Below are 18,891 nucleotides of genomic sequence, written 5' to 3' on the forward strand. Positions count from 1 at the left end.
ATGGCAGACACTCTAATCCGTTTTTAAGAGTGCGCTTAAGACTTTCCTTTTTGATAAAGCTTTGTTGTAAGGACCATCTTTTACGAGAAAGTGAGAGCCATCCTTTTGGGAAAAAAATTGAAATGGGTGAGAAAAAAGGGTTAAAAGTCAAAATGGCCTTCCCTTATGGAAAATGTGAGTAAAGCTCTGAAGCCCTGGAAAAATATGAGAAACTTGAGAAAGTGAAAAGGGTCTTAAAAGCTTCCACTTATGCAAAACTTTTTTGAAAAAATAAAGCCCTTCTTTTAGGCAAATCTTTTGGTAAAAGTGGAAAAAGTCATAGGGCTGTACCTTATAGAAATTCATAAGAGCCAGCCGTAATAGAAAAAAAAGTGTTGAATAAAAAAAGTCAGGCTCTCAAAATATATATATCAGAAGAGTACACTGGATGGCATTCATTCTTTAAAATTATTTTCAGATTCACAAGGCATCTTTGTATCTAATCGCTCATGTGAGGTTGTCTGCACAAGGGTCAATGTAGTGCAAGAGAAACAGGAAAAATACTTTTTTGGTCTTTGATTAAAAAAAAGGTATGCCCAAGAAAGCAAAGCAGATTTTATTAGTTTGTTGTTTTGAAGTACAACACAGCAAATGTTTTATACAATTTAATGCATTTTCCTAGCTGCTGAGTACATTATGTAAATGTATGTAAATTAATTATGTAAATGTATGTAAATTAATTATGTACATTATGTAAATGTCTGTAAATTAATTTGTTATGAACACAACATTGTCAGACAAGATTCTAAAAATGATGGCTTAATGTCAGCAAATAAAAAATGATAATGAAAACTTTAATTGTTTCCCTTTGACAATGACAAAATAATCCATCGCAGCCATACAGATGTCCAAAGGCAAATATAAAAGCAATATGATTTTTTAAACAGGTCATAGAGTTTTGGTCAAACCACTTTTTAAAATGTATTTTCAATCATCAATGAATCATCAATTCTATTGAATTGGAAAAGAGAGTCAGATGGCTCATTCAGAATGGTCTGGAGCATTTTCTTTGGAGCTGATGACATCTTTGAAGATTGCAGTTGCCTCCACACACTCTACATTCTTGGGTCTTGTAGGAATCTATAGGATATATAACAATATCATTCTTAGTTAGATTAATGCTCAGTCAAGTCCTTCCCCCCACTACATCAGTAGCTATCACAAAAAAGAGACATCTGACGGTTTAATTAGTCTGATATGTCCAAACGCAGATCACTACTAAGGCTTGACTAAGAAATGATTGTGCGTCAAATAACATTACATCAAAAGCGAGTGGATGTTGGCACAATTCAAATGTTTTTCACTTATATTAAGAAATCTGAAACATTGCAAGTTGGCAATTAACTGCCAAACACATACCTGGTTGCACACAGCTTTTCCGTAGCGTACAAAAGTAGCAAAGTGCTCACAGTTGAGAGAGAGAATGTGATAAGGGAAGTCCTGATCAAGAAGGGCATTGAACCGTAGCCGCATATCATCAGAGGCTGATGGTGTAAAGGCATGGCGATTGTTACAGATCAGGACATGGACTCCTTTCGGGACGGTGACTTCAGCAAGTGGCACTCTGCGGATCCTGGTCTCCCCAAGAAGAAGGTCACCACATACAGGGAAGAATCTTTGCAGAGAGCTGCGTATTCTGCTCATCAGTTGACTCTCATCTAAAGACAATGACAATGATAATTTCAATCTCATTTTTTCAGTCCACATGAATACATATTTTATAACTTTATGTCATGGTCACACATAGTGTTCTGTAGTTGTTGCAACTTAATTATTTTTAAAATCTTACAATTCCATTGAAACACGTTTTTAAATAAACAAGATTAAAATAAAATAAGATATACGTAGATATATTTTTTTATATTTCGTAATGCCATAAGAGGACCAAATAACAAAAACAACGACGACGAAAACTAGGTAACATTACATTACATACAATTTATGTGACGCTTTAATGCAAAACAACTTCAATAAGTGCATTAAACCATCAAGATTTAAACTAAGGAGAATAACAGTGTTGACATATTTAACCGAAACAGTCAAGATTATTGTAAGTGAAAATTAAATTAAACTCTTAAACGGGCCATATTGTGTTTTTTTGGGGGGGTTCCCTTTCCTGTAGTGTGTTATTTATGTTTGTGTGCATGTAATAGGTCTGCAAAAGCTAAAATCTCAAAGTTCAGGCCAGAGGAAGATTCTCTCCCATATCCCTCTCCCCTGCCTTAAACGCCTCGATTGGATTCTTTTCTTTACTTCCTGGTTCCTCGAATTCAGATACGGAACTGAATTCTAGCCAATAGCAGTGCGAGCCGCTCCGTAAAGCCGACCCGAGCAGAGAAGCCATGGCGAGGATAAGCTGCCATTTTTGCAGCAAACCAAAACTTTCTTTGTTTGCCATACCAAAGGAAGAAGATGTGAAGAACAAGTGGCTTGCTTTTATTTTTACCACTATTCCCGTGGACCAAAATCCCAAATTATGGTTGTGTTCTCGACATTTCACTTGAATTGTGGAGCTGTTGTGGGAGTTGAGCCACAAACACACTGTTTGCCTTGGCAAAGTTGCAAGCTAACGCTATCAACGCTACGCTACCAGGCTTTCAGGCTGTATGCCCACTAACTTTACCTAAGTTGTTCAGAAATACGGAGATGGTTTTTCATTCACAACACGTTAACCTCTTAAGCCCAGACGCAGCAACTTGTAAGAAACAGCGTCTCAGGGCATGTTAACATTTAACAACCTATTAATGTGGCATACCCACTTAACGGAAAGAAACTCAGCTACCCGACCATATTAACCATTTTTACCCAAACGAAACATAATTCCAACACCAAGTGTCTAAATCAGCACTGAACGAAAACGAGCTAACACTACATACTACAGAGTGAGCTACGGCGATTTCTTTACATCATGCTATCTGCACAAACCACATCATGTGAAACTTGAGATTACACAGATCCCATTGGTATAAATTTCATCACTGTACGACCAAAACTCACTGAACTAGCAGCCAAGAAAGAGCAAGAAAACTGCTTCACTTTACAGAGCCATAGCTATAAATAGTCTTTGCTGTTTGTGATCAAAGTTGTGTTCAAGGTCATACAAACACTGCTGAAGGTTAATCCGATGTGTCTATGTCACTTTGAAATGATTACTGATAATCCATCTTTATTTATTTCTAATAAACTGGTACGGAGAACAAGCGATGCCATTTTATCAAAGTTTTTTTTGGGGGGCGGGACATTTTTAGATTTTTTTCTGATTGATTACGCTGTGCACAGGGAACTGCGCGCAGCAGTTCCCGCGTCCTTCGAGGGAACTCTGCCACACGTCTTCAAATGCACGCAGCGGAATCAATCAAAGAGTGATCCAAGAGTGACACAGAGTGGAAGGAAAGTATATCGGCCAATCATGTCTTTGTCAAAACTTCAGGGAAAAGAAAAGTCGATGTGGGAGACTGAATATTTTTGTGTCGAGTACAGGGGAAACGCAGCGTGCCTTATATGCACAGAGATAATCGCCGTATACAAGGAGTATAATGTCAAACGTCACTACTCAACTAGACATGCAGAGTATGCAAAATACCTGGGAGACGAGAGAGAGAAAAGAGTCACCGAACTAAAACAATGTCTGTGAAAGCCACACAATCTCTTCAAGAAAGGAAGCAATGAGGCTGATTTAGCAGTCGAAGCTAGCTATGTGTTGAGTGAGATGATTGCTAAGGCGGGAAAACCGTTTAAGGAAAGCGAGTTTCTCAAAAAGTGCATGTTGCAGGCTGTATACTCTGTCCAGAAAAGAAGGGTCAGTTTAGCAACATCAGCCTGTCAGCTAACACAGTGGCAGAGCACATTTCTGACTTATCAAGTGACATATATGATCAGCTGTGCGACAAAGCCACACTTTTATGTGCATACTCTGTGGCTCTTGATGAGAGCACGGACATAACCGACACCGTTTAGCTCGCAATGTATGTCCGTGGTGTTGATGACAGGTTTGAAATGACAGAGGAGTTGCTTACCACAGCTCAGGAGATATTCCAGCAACTGTGTGATGCCATTGCGGATATCGGGCTCATGGAAGAGGTTTGTTGGAATAACGACTGAGGGAGCACCATCAGTGACAGGGAGGAAAAATGGGCTGATGGCACTTGTTCAAAGAAAACTGGAGGAGGAGGGTGTGAAACTGGTGTTATGGAAAGCCCAGTTCTCTCGGAAAAACCTCTGCCATTTCCCAGCATGCAAGGTTCTCATGGACAGGAGCACAGTGGTGAGAAGTATGTTGATGCCATTGTGAAGCTACAGGAGGTATTTGATCAGCGGTTTGCGGACTTCAAAACACACAGAGCCACTTTCCAAATGTTTGCAGACCCCTTCTTCTTTGATGTGGAAAATGCCCCTGGTGTGCTTCAAATGGAACTCATTGACCGGCCGTGCAATTCTGAGCTCAAAGCCAAGTTCAGGGAGGTGAATGGAAAAGCAGATATGCTTGGACAGTTCATGAGAGAATTGCCCCCCTCCTTCCCTCAGCTTTCCAAGATGTTCAAGTGGACCATTTGCCTTTTTGGGAGCACGTATATGTGTGAACAGCTTTTCTCCACCATGAACTTCAATAAGTCAAAGTACATGACAGGTCCAGACTTACCGATGAACATCTTCAAGCCATACTGAGAGTTTTAACTGCTTCCTCCCCCAAACCAAATGTGGCTCAGCTGTGTGAGAGGAAGCGCTGCCAGGTGTCTACCAGCAAGGAGTAGGCAAGAGCAACTGTAAATAGTTATGTTCTGAAGAATAGTTCATGTTAAGAAGATGTTAAAGAACTGTTAATGTTGTATTTTGTAATACATTTTTTGTGGAATACTTGTAGCGACCCAGACTTGCCCAGACTCTACCTCCAGCGGCCCAGAGGTAAGTGGAGTCGGAGACCCCTGCTCTAAGCAGTTGACCAATCACAGCAGAGTCGCCAGCTAACCAGTCAGAGCAGAGTGCGCTTTTGCAAAGGTGGGGGCAGTGGGCTCTTCAGAGCGTTTTCAGACGAGTGAAAAGTGGTAATTTATGCACAGGCAGTGTGAGGAAAATAAAGTGCTTTTTCAACATTGAAGCATGTAAACATGTCATAGCGGAGCAACAAAATACATATATGGACCTGAAAAGTAGCATAATAGGGGACCTTTAAGTATGTTTTTTGATGTTTGTTACTAAATTTTCAAATAGATATAGTCCGTCTCTTCAACCAGGCAAAATGATAAGCAAGAAACTGAAAACATTTATCCCAATGTAAAAAAAGCACAAAGATCACATGCAAGCCAACAGTGTCATGATTCTTGTTTTGTGTATGTTTCCTGTTTTATTTTTGAAATGTTTTCCCCTCTTGTGTCATGTTTAGATTCACTTCCTGTCTGCGTTTCCTTCCTGTGCCTGATTGTGTAGTTGTGTGTTGCCCCTGTGTTTCTCCTCCCCTCTTCAGCTGTGTCTTGTGATTACCCTTGTGTATTTAATCTCAATTCCCCTTTTGTCTCTTGTGCGGTTTTCGTCTATCCTACCAATTCAAGTCTTTTTCATGTCCTGGATTTCCCTAACTTAGTATTTTTGTTATCAGTTTTTTTCATAATAAAAGCTCGCCCTTTGTTGAACGTGGTATTCCACCTCCTTGTGCTGCACTTGGGTCCTAATTCCCCCTTCCTGACACAGAGTGCAGTGAATGAAACTGTGTGAGAAATGTGGCGAGTTGTGGCAGGATGCCCGCATGTAATAATCCAGAGGAAATTTTGATATAAAGTGTACAAATACTTTCACAATACTTAATACCTAACCCTAAAACATTATTTACTAATAGTTTCCGGATCAGTTGTATCCAGTTGTAATTATTTTGGCTGTTGTTTTTGCTTTCCCAGCGCTAAGCTTTTAAAAAAACAGGTTTAGCTTATTAGCTAATCAGAAAATACTTTTACATTTTTTGTTCCTTAGAAAGGCTGCAGGACATCTCAGCCAAACATTTCTATTATTGAATGCTAAATGACAAACAACAAAAACAAATGTATGTTATGTACTCGTATGGTCCTCACCTGCAACAGCAAAATGGATTACGTATCCATCTTCATCATACACTCCCCAGTGGGAATATCCGATAGGGTAGGAAAATTCTATCAAGTCTCCAAATTTGGCAATAGATGCGATTTCCTCAACCTGCATTCATTACAAAACACAGGACAGTAAAAGTTGTGTCTCCACCCTGCTCCACTCCCTGTGTAAAAGCAAGCTCAGCTACATTCCAATCAGTAAGATGTGCTGTCTCAAGTTCTTCATTAATACTCAACACTGATGATTTTCATGTATTAACAATCTTAATGACATTTAGTTCTTGTACTTAGGTTGACTGCACATGCTCTTGCTGACTTGCTCTGGATAAAAATGTCCACTATTGAATGCAATGTTATATTAGGCAGTAACGCAAGATGTGTTTAACAGGGTTATTTTATGTTCATTTACAAAGGCTAAAGTCAGATTTCTAACCAAGCACAATATAGTATATCACATTCACTAACTAACTCTACATTACTTTACTTACAGAATAAGAAAGTCTGATTCATTAAGGATAAATGTCCTGTGTTATTACTTTGAAAATGGAAAATAATAATAATAATAATAATAATAATAATAACAATAATAACAACAACAATAATAATAATAATAATAATAATGTTAATAAGTACTGCAACTTACTAGCTCTACACTACTTTACTTACAGAATAAGCACGTTTGATTTATTCAAGATAAATGTCCTTTTGTTATTACTTTGAAGGTGGCTAAAAAACATTAAAGTTGTTGCAAGATCATTCAGAGCTGCTCTTTGTGCTGCTTCCTCTTACCTGCTCCAGAAAATCCATGTCTGAATTCTGAGTCTCAGTGTGAGGACTTGTGTGCTCCCACGGGGCGTGTTTAGTGAAGATCTGGTTTGGGTTGTTTGTTTCTTACAAGTTTTTAAAGGTGAAAGAAAGTCAGGTGATTGGTTACAGCAGAATTATAGAGATTCACTCTTTCTATCGAAAGTATGTTGTGACCCTTTTTTGTGTTTTTTTGTTTCACCGACCAGTTTCATGTAAGACAATATTTTCGCGGACCGGCCTTCAAGGGGTGGGGGGATAAATATGAAAGTAAAATAATACGACCTGTGTTCCTGTTTAACTGGTTATCTTGTTAACTGGTTAGATCTGCTTACGTTCTGTCTAGGGTTGTAATGTTGGCTATTTTCCATTGGGGTGACTGTCAAACACACCACAAAGGCATAGAATAAAACATTTTTTAAAACGGACACCACGGCACAGAAGTTTAGATATCATTTAGATAACATGCAAGGGAAGCAGCATTTTTCAAAGCATGGGTTCAAACTTTAATTGCCTCGGCAATAGTTAGTTAATAAGATTTTATTTATTTATTGCAGGCTTCCTTTATATGCTGCAGTTTACAGACATTGGCTACAGACAAACTGCCCGTTCAAACACTGACTCAACATATTTTATTTATTTATTTAATTGGTAGGGACAGTGCTCATTGATTAACAGACACATTGCTGTAAATAAGCCAGAGTTAGCTGCTATGCTAATTTCCATCTGTTGTCCCTAGCCAGATCTTAAAAGGCACCCTAAGATATAAAAATACATAAACTGATAACAAATAAAACCATAATTAAAAAGACATAACCACACCCTCAAACAGACACAGACAATGCAAGCTTCTCACTACACCCTCCACATAAAAATGACAGCATACAGTAGGTTACAGTATGAATAAAGAAAGGAGGGAAAGAGAAGAATAACATTACATGGCTTTAAGCATTTGGTATGTGGTTACAGATATGATGTTCCCTAATCCAAAATTTGACACTGCTTTTGAAAGTTGTAAGGCTGTTACACTCCCTTAATTCATTGGGCAGACCATTCCAACAATTGGTGGCTCTAATTGAGAAGGCTGTGTGTCCAAACTTGCTTTGTCTGTACTGCACTACGCAGTCCCCTCTGGCGGTTGATCTGGTTACTCTATTGACATTATCGTTCTGTTTTATGAATTGGTGCAGTGGGGGTGGAGCAAGCCCATGAAGTACCTTAAAGATGAGACAGGCATCAGAGAATTGTTTAACGTTTTCAAAGTTAAACAAGTTATGCTTTTTCACTATAAGACAATGGTGATAACTATTTGCCTTACGGTCCAGTGTTTTTAGTGCTTGCTTATAGAGAGATTCAATTGGTTGCAAAGTTGTTTTATTGGCTTGCGACCAGCTAGTTAAGCAGTAAGAAAAATGAGAGAAGAGCATTGCATGTAAGAAGAGCTTTGCAGCCTTCATTGGCAGGTACGGTCTTATGTGCCTAAAATTTGCAAGGTTAAATTTGACAGTATTGGCCACCTTTTTTGCATGCTTTTGAAATGAGAGTTGTGAATCTAGGATGATTCCCAAATATTTAAAGTCAGGCACCACTCTGATCTTCTCTTGTTTAACTAGGATAGCAGGGTTATGAGACACAGTAGATTGTTTTGAAAAATACATAGTTTGCTGTCTCAAAACAGTTAACTTTATTGAACAAAAAAAGTGGAGCATCACATTTGACTTTTAAATAGGTTTGAAGAAGAAGCTGCCATGTACATCTGCAATAGAATGAGGTAATCAAAGTAAATGCAGAAACAGATCTAACCAGTTAACTCAATAACCAGTTAAACTGGAACACCGGCATAAAAACAAATATAAAGTGCATACAAATGCAACTCACCATTACGCTGAACTACTGGGAGCCCTGAGCTTGTGTCTTTGCAACGAGCCGGTCCAATCTAGGGTTAATGGGAGACAATGACACCCGAAGTGTGTTTCTTATATCCAGTCTACTCCGTAAATCTGTCTTGGGCGCGGTCAAGGCAGAAAACCCTTCTTCACAAAGATAAGATGTTGGACATGGAAGCAGGGTTTTGGTGCTTTTTTGACGATTTCAGGATCTTCTGCCTTGATGTGAATTCAGAACACCGGCAGAGTTGTTGTCTGAAACAAACTTTTAAGGCCACCGTCATTTGCAATCTCCAGCATGATCTTCTTCTGGCACGGACAAGATCAATTCACCTGGTTTGTTCACTAATGGGTTGCAGATCCATTCTTTCTCAGTTTGTGGGTCTTTTGTGGTTGGGAAGTACCGCTCAAACTGTTTCAAAAGCAAAAAGAGCTGATCATGCAACAGCTGGGAGAATGATGGCTCAGGCTCAAGTCTCTTCCAATATCCCTGCTAATGTTTGAAACATGTCAAATATCCCGTGGTTCACTCACCTTCCCCACAATTCCAGTTTGGCCTTGAATGCAGCTATTCTCTTTGCCAACTTGAAGAAAGTTGTCTTTTTCACCTGAAGTGACGGATTGAGTTCATTGAGCAGGTTAAATACGTCACACAATTAAACAAGTTTTCCGACCCATTCGTTGTCATTGAAATGTGCTGACAGTGTTGAGATTTTTTTTGGAACGAAATCCCTGCAGCGGCTCCCGTAACTCAAACACTCTGGCCAACAATCTCTTTTCAGAATATAGAATCAGAAATACTTTATTCATCCCAAACTGGCAATTTATTTTCGTTGAAGCAGCAAAATACAAAAAGAAGCAAAAAACAAACAAACAAATAATTAGAAATAATAAATAAAAATGAGAAATATTAATTATTAAATATTATATTAAATTATAATAAATTATTAAATAATATATTATTATTATTATTATTATTATTATTATTATTGTTAATAATACATATTAATATAGATAGCCATCTTACTGTGTGTAAGATAAGGCATTTGTACTCTGCGTCCATCTCCTCAAAAAGCTGCTCAAATAGACATGAGTTAAGGGCATTTGCTTTGACGTGGTTAATAACTTTAATGATATCATTCAATGCGCTGTTAAGTTCAGGTGACATTTTTCGGCTAGCCAGCATTTCCCTACAATGGTGGCGCTGGGGGGGGGGCAAGCAGGGTCTTAAGACCCTCCAGTCAAAGGCTTTGCCCCCCCCCCCCCGCCCTCGAAACATATAAGCATTACAAACTATAATCCGAATAAAGAAAAAATGAAGACACCACCGAGACATAACAATCATAGGTAACCGTCCGACAACAATTGTTTATAACGTTGCTGTAGTGGTCCTTATTACAGAAGCGTCTGTATCTTTTTAGTATCTATGGTAACAAGGGTTAGGATGTGTAGTGCGATTTGATTGGCAGTTTGCACGCAGACTGCACGCAGACGTGCGTTTGACGTTCATGTTGGCGGCGGTTGATGCATAGCGGCTAGTTAACGACAGAGCAGATTAGCGAGTGACAGAGCAAAATGGACCGTTTTGTAACGTTAATTTCCAGAAAGCGGATGAGAGTGGATGATGGTGGTGGTGGCGGTGATTTGCGGATGCACAGTACGATGGAGGAGGACGGAGGCCGATAACATCCCCGAAAATGTCGGGCAAGATTCGGGGAGTGAAGGGAGAGCTTCACCGACAGCCGTAGCTCCGATCTTGGGTGGCGGGAAACCTGGCCCTGTGGATTTAAGCCAAGACCCAGCAGAGGGACTGAGGCAGCCTCAGCTGAAGTCCTACCCGCGTCGGGCATTTTGCTCCCAGCTAACTTTAAGAAGTTTTTGCCAGTCTTGGTTTAAACAATACGCGTGGCTGGAATACTCGGTGTCAGTTGATGCTGCTTTCTGTTTTGCCTGTCGGCATTTTCCCCACCATGCTCGGACATCTGGTCACTCAGAAAAGAGCTTCACCCACGCTGGCTTCAGAAACTGGAGGAAAGGAGGTGAGAAACTAACACAACACCATGCAAGTGTTTCTCATAAACTAGCAATGGAAGGCTGGTGTGAGTTTAAGGCAAGGATGAAAAATGGTTCAAGGATTATGACTAAGCTTGATGCTGGACATGAGAAAACAGTACAAGAAAACAGGCAGTACATGAGAGCAGTCATAGAATCACTGCGGTTTACTGCTTGTCAAACAATTGCACAGAGAGGGCACAGGGAAGATCAGCATTCCACAAACAGAGGTAATTTTATTGAACTGTTAAATCACCATTGTCTCAAAGAAATTGTCCAGTGCACCTGGGAATGCCAAATATGTGCATCATGATATCCAGGATGAGCTGATTGATGTTATGGCCAGCATGGTGAGGGAACAAGTGAGCAACGAGGTTCGAGCATTTTGCTTTAATGGTGGATGAAACAAAGGATGTGGGCAAAAAAGAGCAGATATCTGTTGCTCTGCGATATCTAAACAATGATATGATTCATGAAGAGTTTCTGGACTTTATTTCTGCAGAGGGCCTGGATGCAGAGTCTTTACACAAATCAGTTAAACAAACACTGGCTAAGTGTAGCATAGACAAACATGCATGCATTGCACAGTGCTATGATGGGGCCTCTGTCATGTCCGGGTGCAACAATGGTGTCCAGGAAAAGTTTCCAAAAGTGCCACATGCGCTTTACATCCATTGCTATGCACACAGATTAAACTTGGTTTTAGTTGACTGTGTACATAATGTGAAACCAGTTGCAGAATGCTTTGCAACGGTCAAGATGTTGTACAACTTCTTTTCTGGGACAGTGACTCACAAGGTGTTCATGGAGAAGCAACAAGAACTTGAGCCCACCAAACGCACAGTGGAATTGAAAAGACTATCAGATACCAGATGGGCCTGCCAATATTCTACACTGTGGGCAATAAAAAGAACTCTCCCTGCTCTCTTAGCAACTCTTGTGGATGTGAGCAACCAGACGAATGCTCATAGAGCTACTGAAGCAAGATCTGATTGGACTGATTGATGCACAATTTGTTGTGCACATCTGTATGCTGGAGAGCATATTCAAGCTCACAAAGAACTTATCTGATCATCTACAGGCCACAGATTTGGAGCTGGCATCTGCCATTGATCTGGTCTTTGCAGTTGTTGATACCCTCAATGACAAACGCAATGCTGAAACATGGACTGAAATCTGGGAGTGTGCCAGTGATATGTGTGAGACAGTTGGCATTGACATGCAGCGCCCACAGGTAAGGAGAAAAAAACAGCCCCACCACCTGCAGGACTTTGTGGTGAACAGCCAAACAGGATCAAAAGAGCCGCTGGAAACCTCAGAAGACTATCAGAACCACTGCTATTTCCCTGTAATCAATCGATTAATCAGTGAATTGGACAGGCGGTTTTCCTCTGACAGCTGTCACGTTCTAAAAGGAGCAGCAGCTCTTAACCCAAAACACGAGACATTCTTGGACAAAGATACTCTTTTGCCCATGGCTGAACATTATGGCGTATTGATTGAAAACCTCTCAGCAGAACTTCACCAGTTAAAAAGACTGATTGAGAGGAAAAACCAAAGGGGGGACGTTGTCAGCACCACCCATGATGTGCTGGTGCTTTTGAGGCCATACAAGGATGCATTCGTTGACCTGTTCAAGCTTGTCTGTATCTCTATGACACTGCCTGTCACATCAGCTTCATGTGAGAGGAGCTTCTCCTGCTTAAGGCGTTTGAAAACCTACCTGAGGAACAAAAGCGGAGATGCTCGTACCAGCAATCTGGGTGTCCTGGCAATTAGTTCAAGCAGGGCCAAAGCACTTGATGTCGAGTCATTGATTAACCGCTTTGCAGCCAATCACAACAACAGGCGGATCGTTCTGTTGTGAGTGACCAGTGAGTACACAATTCTTTTTTGACAGATTTTAATTATGCTACCGGTACTTATTGTTTGCCTCATATTATGTCAACTGTAAGTGTAGTATTTAGCCTGTGTGTCTGTCTGTGTGGTTGTTTCAGCAGTTTCAGTGGAGTCCAGAGGAGGAGGAGAGAGGAGTTGAGAGCAGAAGAGAGGAAGACAGCAGTGGAGAGTGAAGGAGAGGAGAACAGAGGAGGAGGAGGTTTGGTTTTTAAAGTCCCTTTATTGCACCATGGCAAAAGAGACAACAGCTCACCATCACATCTTCATTCAAGAGCAACAAAAACCACACAAAAACAAAAAAATAAAATACAAGCAAACCTGTCAACCAGACACAGAACGTGTTTCTCCAATCAGAAACTTACATTCAGCTCTCCGTCCCCCCCCACAGAGCACAAAACCCCCCCAACAGCCCATACATGACCGAAACCATGCACATTGTCCATCATCCGATAATACGCATGTTCCACCCTCAGTCTGGCCTTCAGCAGACCCTTCAGGACCAGCACTGGCTCCACACTGCCAACACTCTGGGCCTGGTTCCTGCGAGTCAGCCAGATGGCCAACTTAGCAACGCCAGATACAAAGTTCACCAATGAGTGTACATCCTTCTTTTTTGCACAGTACTTCGGGCCAAAAATAAACAAATCAAAAGCAAAAATCTCCCCTAGACCCCGAAACCACCTTTCTAACAGCTCAAACAGAGCAGACAAACGAGGACACTGAATAAATAAGTGTTCAAGGGTCTCGTTCTGAGAACAGAAGATGCACTCCTCCCCCAACTCTGGATCCAGGTGCGCTCTGTATCTGTTCGTAGCTATTGCTCCATGTACAATCCTCCACTGGAGGTCTGCTGTCCGTTTTTCAACGGGCAGCTTGTACAGAGACCGCCAGCTGCCCTTCGGGGAAACATCTGGACCAAAAAAACCAGTCCACCTCGACTCCTTCATCCCTGCCAAAGAGCGCAGGCTCAGAACCTTGCAGCAGATCTGATATATTGCCTTCTTCCCTGCGTCCTGTAACTTCTCCAGGTGCGGGGTTGTGAGCGACAGCAGCTGACCACCTCCCTCCTGCCACTCCCCCACAACTGGGGTGACAGACAGAGAGGGGAAACTATACTCCTCCCCTTCGGTCCACTGGTCACACACATTGTGGTCTTGTGCAAAAACCCTCAGGGGTTGTGGCAGGGCAGCACAGACTTCCTCCACCACTCTGTTGATGACCCTGATGGAGGTGATGTTGCTTCTCTGTCTCAAGATATCCACCGATGTTGCCGTCATCTTCATCAGATGGCCCAGTTTGGTGCAGCCAGCCTCTCTAAAATAGGCTCGCAGGCTGGCAGACTGCAGTGTTTGAGTCTGTATAAGAGTATTAAAAAACAAAGGTTCCTCAAACAGCCACATGCCCGGAGTCTCATTTTTGGTACGTATGGCCTTAAAAATCTGCCATGCCTGTAATACCGAACTATAAAAAGGTGTCAGTCCAGTTAAGTCCACATCCTCAGATTTTAAAAGGAAAAGCTGTTTGTCGTAGCCCAATCGCCCGGCTCTCTTCAGCAGCAAACGAGCTGTATCAAACCAGCTTGGGCCACAATTGTACAGCAGTCTTTGTGCAGTCTGGAGTCTAAAAGAGGCTATTTTTGCCTGGATATTGATGAGTCCCTGCCCCCCTTCAGCCACAGGCAGGTAGAGGGCTGCTGCTCGGATCCAGTGCCGGCCAGACCAGAAGAAGTCCAGGATGACTCGCTGAATGTCCTCCATCAGGCCTCTCGGTGGTGTCAGAGCAATAAGTCTATGCCAAAGAGTCGAGGCGACCAAGTTATTTGCAACCAAAACTCTTCCCCTATATGACAACTGGGGTAGCAACCATTTCCATTTAGACAACCGAGCGCACACTTTCTCCTTAACTCCCTCCCAGTTCTTGTTCTGAAACCCCTCAGTGCCCAAAAATACTCCCAACACCTTCAGGCCCTCCTTCCCCCACTCAAGACCTCCAGGCAGACTGGGCACTGTCTGATCTCTCCACTGTCCCACCAACAAAGCCTCACTCTTTGCCCAGTTCACCCGAGCAGATGAGGCCTTTTCGTACAGGGACAGGGTATCCTGCAAACATTTAATATCCCCCTGGCTGGAGACAAAAATATTAACATCATCTGCGTAAGCAGAAACGGTAAGTGGACGATCAAGATCAGAGGACCCAGGCAGTGAGAGACCACTGAGCCGACCTCTCAACATGCACAGCAAGGGCTCAATAGCTAGGGTATATAGTTGACCGGAGAGAGGACAACCCTGTCTTTCCCTCGCTGCACAGGGATTGGCCGACTCAGCCCTGCCCCCATTTTCACCATACATTGAGCACCATTATACAATAAACCAATCCAGGCCAGAAAACCATCACCAATGCCAAAAGCCCTGAGTGCAGAAAATAAATAACAGTGATCCACCCTATCAAAGGCTTTCTCCTGGTCCAAAGCAACAATACCAAAATTCACATTCTGGGATCTGCACACATCAATAACATCACGAATTAGGAAAATGTTGTCCATAATTTTCCTGTCAGGAACACAATAGCTTTGGTCTGTCTGTACAAGTATTCCCAGGATGTCCTTGAGTCTGTTCGATAAGGCTCTGGAAAGCACCTTATAGTCCGTGCAGAGGAGAGCAACCGGCCTCCAGTTTTTAAGTAAGGCCAGGTCTCCTTTCTTGGGAAGCAGGGAAAGCACAGCTCGCTGACAGGAGACAGGAAGAGATCCTGTTCTAAAACACTCCAATAAAACACTGTGCAAATCAGGTCCAAGAGTATTCCAGAACCGCTGGTAAAAGTCAGTGGAGAGACCATCAATTCCCGGTGCCCGTCCTGATGCCATCTGATTAACAGCGACTGTCAACTCCTCCAGGGTCAGCTCAGAGTCCAGAGCAGCTTTCTCACCCGGGATGAGCTGAGGAAGCCCCTCCAGGAGCTCCTCGCGGCACTCCATGCCGCACTGTTCTGCCCCAAAGAGGTCAGCGTAGAAACTCACTGCATGGGTCCTCATCTCCCCCGGACTGGTGGTCACTCTGCCTCCAGGAAGCTTAAGGCAGGTCATCTGTTTCCTCTGTGCCACCGATCTCTCCAGATTAAAAAAGAAAGAGCTTGGGCCATCCATGTCCTTTAGCTGGAGGAAACGAGACCTAACAAGAGCTCCCTTTACTCTCTCCTGCAGGAATAAGCTCAACTCCAATCTCTTCTCCTGCAGCAGATGACCCGTGGTGGGATCCGAATGTCTATGTAACCCCTCTTCAATGTTCCTAATACTTATTTCAAGCTCCTGAACTGCTGCCTTTATATTAGCAGTCGAGTGGGAGGTATACTGCTGGCAAAAAACGCGAATTTGGGCCTTCCCAACTTCCCACCACAGCTTCAAAGAAACAAAATCCGCTTTCCTGGTTTTCCACTGCTGCCAAAAACGCTCAAAACTTTGACAGAAAGTACGGTCCTGCAGAAGTCTGTTGTTAAAAGACCAGTAGGACTTAACCCTTTCGCCTGGTGAAAGGATCAAATCTATACTGACAAAGTGGTGATCAGTGAAACCAACTGGACTTATATTGCTGTGGACTAATCTGGAGCTGAGACTTTTGGAGATGTAAATCCTATCCAGTCTAGCTGCACTCACCCTGCCATTGCCGACCCTCACCCATGTGTATTGTCTGGTTAGTGGATGTTTGACCCTCCATGTGTCTAACAGATCCAGGTGTGTGATGATGCTGTGAAGGCTCTGAGATGACTGTGGGTGAGGTTCTTCACTTGTCCTGTCTACAGTGAAGTCTAGCGTGCAGTTGAAATCCCCACCAATGATAAATTGATCCTGATGGTACTTTCTTACCTCGTTTTTTAGCAGGGTGAAAAAAACCACTCTATCTGTGCCTTGATTTGGAGCATATATGTTTTCAAAGCAGACCACAGAGCCCTCTATTTCTGCCCTTACAATCAACAGCCTGCCCTTCACCACTTCAGTAGATGATAGTACAGTTACATCGACATTTTTCCTAAGCAGAACAGCTACCCCTGCACTAAGGTTGGTGCCATGGCTAAAGGTGCACGAACCATCCCACCATAAACCCCAATCTGTCTCGTCTGCTGGATTAGTATGTGTCTCTTGCAAAAACAACACATCAACCCTTTTTTGAGTAGCGACTTCAGAAATTAATGCCCTTTTTTGTCTGTCTCTCCCACCATTGATGTTCAAAGATCCTATCTTGAGGCTCCCCATAGAGGTCAGAGAAAAAGAAACGGATAAGATGAACAAAACAGAAAACAATTGAAAAGAAAAAACCACCGTGTGATACATGATCATTTTACTTTTTAATCTTTTTAGCAGTTTTGCCTTTTTTTGCTTTCCTCAAAGTTGTGATATGCTTTTTGAGGCGAAAACGTTTCTTCTCATCCAAGAGGTCAAAACCGACCAGTCTTTGCAGAACGCCAACAGATCTGATAAACTTTTCAGTATCACCGAAGTAGTCATTTAATCTAACAGACTTTTTAAATGTTACATCCAGAAATTGATTTATTTCCTCTAAAGAATAGAGATCTGTGTTCCTGATCGAAGTTTCACCTATGGATACTGTATCTGACTCAGAGTCATACTCCATGTCCTCTCCTTCACAGGATGCCTGACTATTTAACATACCCTGTTCTTCATTGGTGTTTACAGTGGGATCTGTGCCTACAAAACTTGTGGAAGCTGCTTCAGTGCCTGCAGACTGTGAACTGCTCAGGTTCTCTGCAGTCACAGAAGCCTGTTGCTTGTCAGGCCGACTCTGTTCCTCCCTATCCAAGTGATCCTCCTCAGAAAGTGAACCAGTGGCACCGGCTTCCACACCCTCCGCACCGGGATCCGCATCCGCGCCCGCGGCGCCAGCACCGGACCCGCCAGCAGCGGACCCAGCACCGGACCCGCCGGCCGCGGACCCAGCACCGGACCCGCCGCGGACCCAGCACCGGACCCGCCGGCCGCGGACCCAACTCCGGAGCCGCCAGCCGCGGACCCGACCGCGGACTCAGCGGAGCCGCCCGCCGCGTCAGCGGAGTGAGCCGGCCCCTGCTGTCTATGCGGACACGTAAAGCGTTTGTGTCCCACATCTCCACACTCAAAACACTTGAACTGTCCCGAGCTGGCGTACACCATATACAACCCGTCACCGTGCTTCACTCTGAACGACACGTCCAGTGTTTGTGTCGGCGAGTCCAAGAACATGAACACCTGCCGCCTCAGGGACAGTACGTGCTTCAGTTTGGGATCCTTACATCCCAAACTCACCGTTTTAAATCCACTGGCAAACTTGCCAAACCTACGGAGCTCGCTCTCTAACAACTCGTTCGGTATGAACGGCGGAACACCGGACACGGTGATCCGCGTGGAGGGAACTGACAGCGGGGAGACCTGCACGAATAAGTCCCTGATAAACACTCCGCTCTCTACCAGCTGATACACACGGGGCTCCTCGTTCAGGAACACAACCACTGCTTTTTTCATTCTAGACGCAAACGATAACTTATCATGACCTACCTGCTCACCGACAGCCAACAGAACCTCCTCCACAGTAACGCTACTATCCGGCGGGACTATCCTTACTCCCTGCCGGATAGACGGAGGCGGCGTCTCGGGGGACGCCATTCCTCCCGAAAACTACCTGACACAACCACTGATCGCTCGGCCAACACAGTAAAAATATTAATAAAGCTTACCTGACCATGCACATAGAACAGACGGAGAAACCAGGGAAAACCCGAAAAAAGGACAGAAACCAATTCAAAACTCCGCGCCACTCACCCCACCACCGCTCGCTCACACTCACACTCACACCGGAAACGGAAAGGAGAGGAGAGTGAAGGAGAGGAGAACAGAGGAGTTGAGAGAACAAGAGAGGAAGACAGCAGTGGAGAGTGAAGGAGAGGAGAGAGGAGCTGAGAGAACAAGAGAGGAAGACAGCAGTGGAGAGTGAAGGAGAGGAGAACAGAGGAGGAGAGATAGTGAAGATGAGTTTAGAGAGGAAAAGAGGGGAAGAAGAGAGGAAGACAGGAGTGAAGAGATAGTTGAGAGGAGATCAGAGGTGAGACAAAAGATTCAGTGAGTTAAGAGACAGTGGTAATAGTATACTGTG

At 43.1% G+C, this 18,891-nt stretch overlaps 1 protein-coding gene across 1 annotated transcript; it reads right to left on the reverse strand.

Moving 5' to 3' along the window:
- Positions 1-579: 579 nt before the first annotated feature.
- si:ch211-229n2.7 (uncharacterized protein LOC100002243 homolog) lies at positions 580-7,115 on the reverse strand. The gene is made up of 4 exons (XM_063892818.1): positions 6,903-7,115; positions 6,099-6,219; positions 1,399-1,697; positions 580-1,119 (listed from the first exon to the last, which is right to left on the reverse strand). The coding sequence occupies exons 1-4, from the start codon at positions 6,918-6,920 to the stop codon at positions 1,021-1,023; spliced, it is 537 nt and encodes a 178-aa protein (XP_063748888.1). The 5' UTR covers positions 6,921-7,115; the 3' UTR covers positions 580-1,020.
- Positions 7,116-18,891: the final 11,776 nt, after the last annotated feature.

The sequence above is a fragment of the Eleginops maclovinus genome, chromosome 1 (genome assembly GCF_036324505.1).
Source record: "Eleginops maclovinus isolate JMC-PN-2008 ecotype Puerto Natales chromosome 1, JC_Emac_rtc_rv5, whole genome shotgun sequence".
Classification (NCBI taxonomy): domain Eukaryota; kingdom Metazoa; phylum Chordata; class Actinopteri; order Perciformes; family Eleginopidae; genus Eleginops; species Eleginops maclovinus.

What these genes read in the sequence shown, in the direction of transcription:
- si:ch211-229n2.7 (XM_063892818.1), bottom strand. An exon ending in AATCCATTTTGCTGTTGCAG is followed by an intron (nt 1,698 to 6,098) that starts GTGAGGACCATA and finishes CATTGTCTTTAG; the next exon opens with ATGAGAGTCAACTGATGAGC. An exon ending in GAAAAGCTGTGTGCAACCAG is followed by an intron (nt 1,120 to 1,398) that starts GTATGTGTTTGG and finishes TATATCCTATAG; the next exon opens with ATTCCTACAAGACCCAAGAA.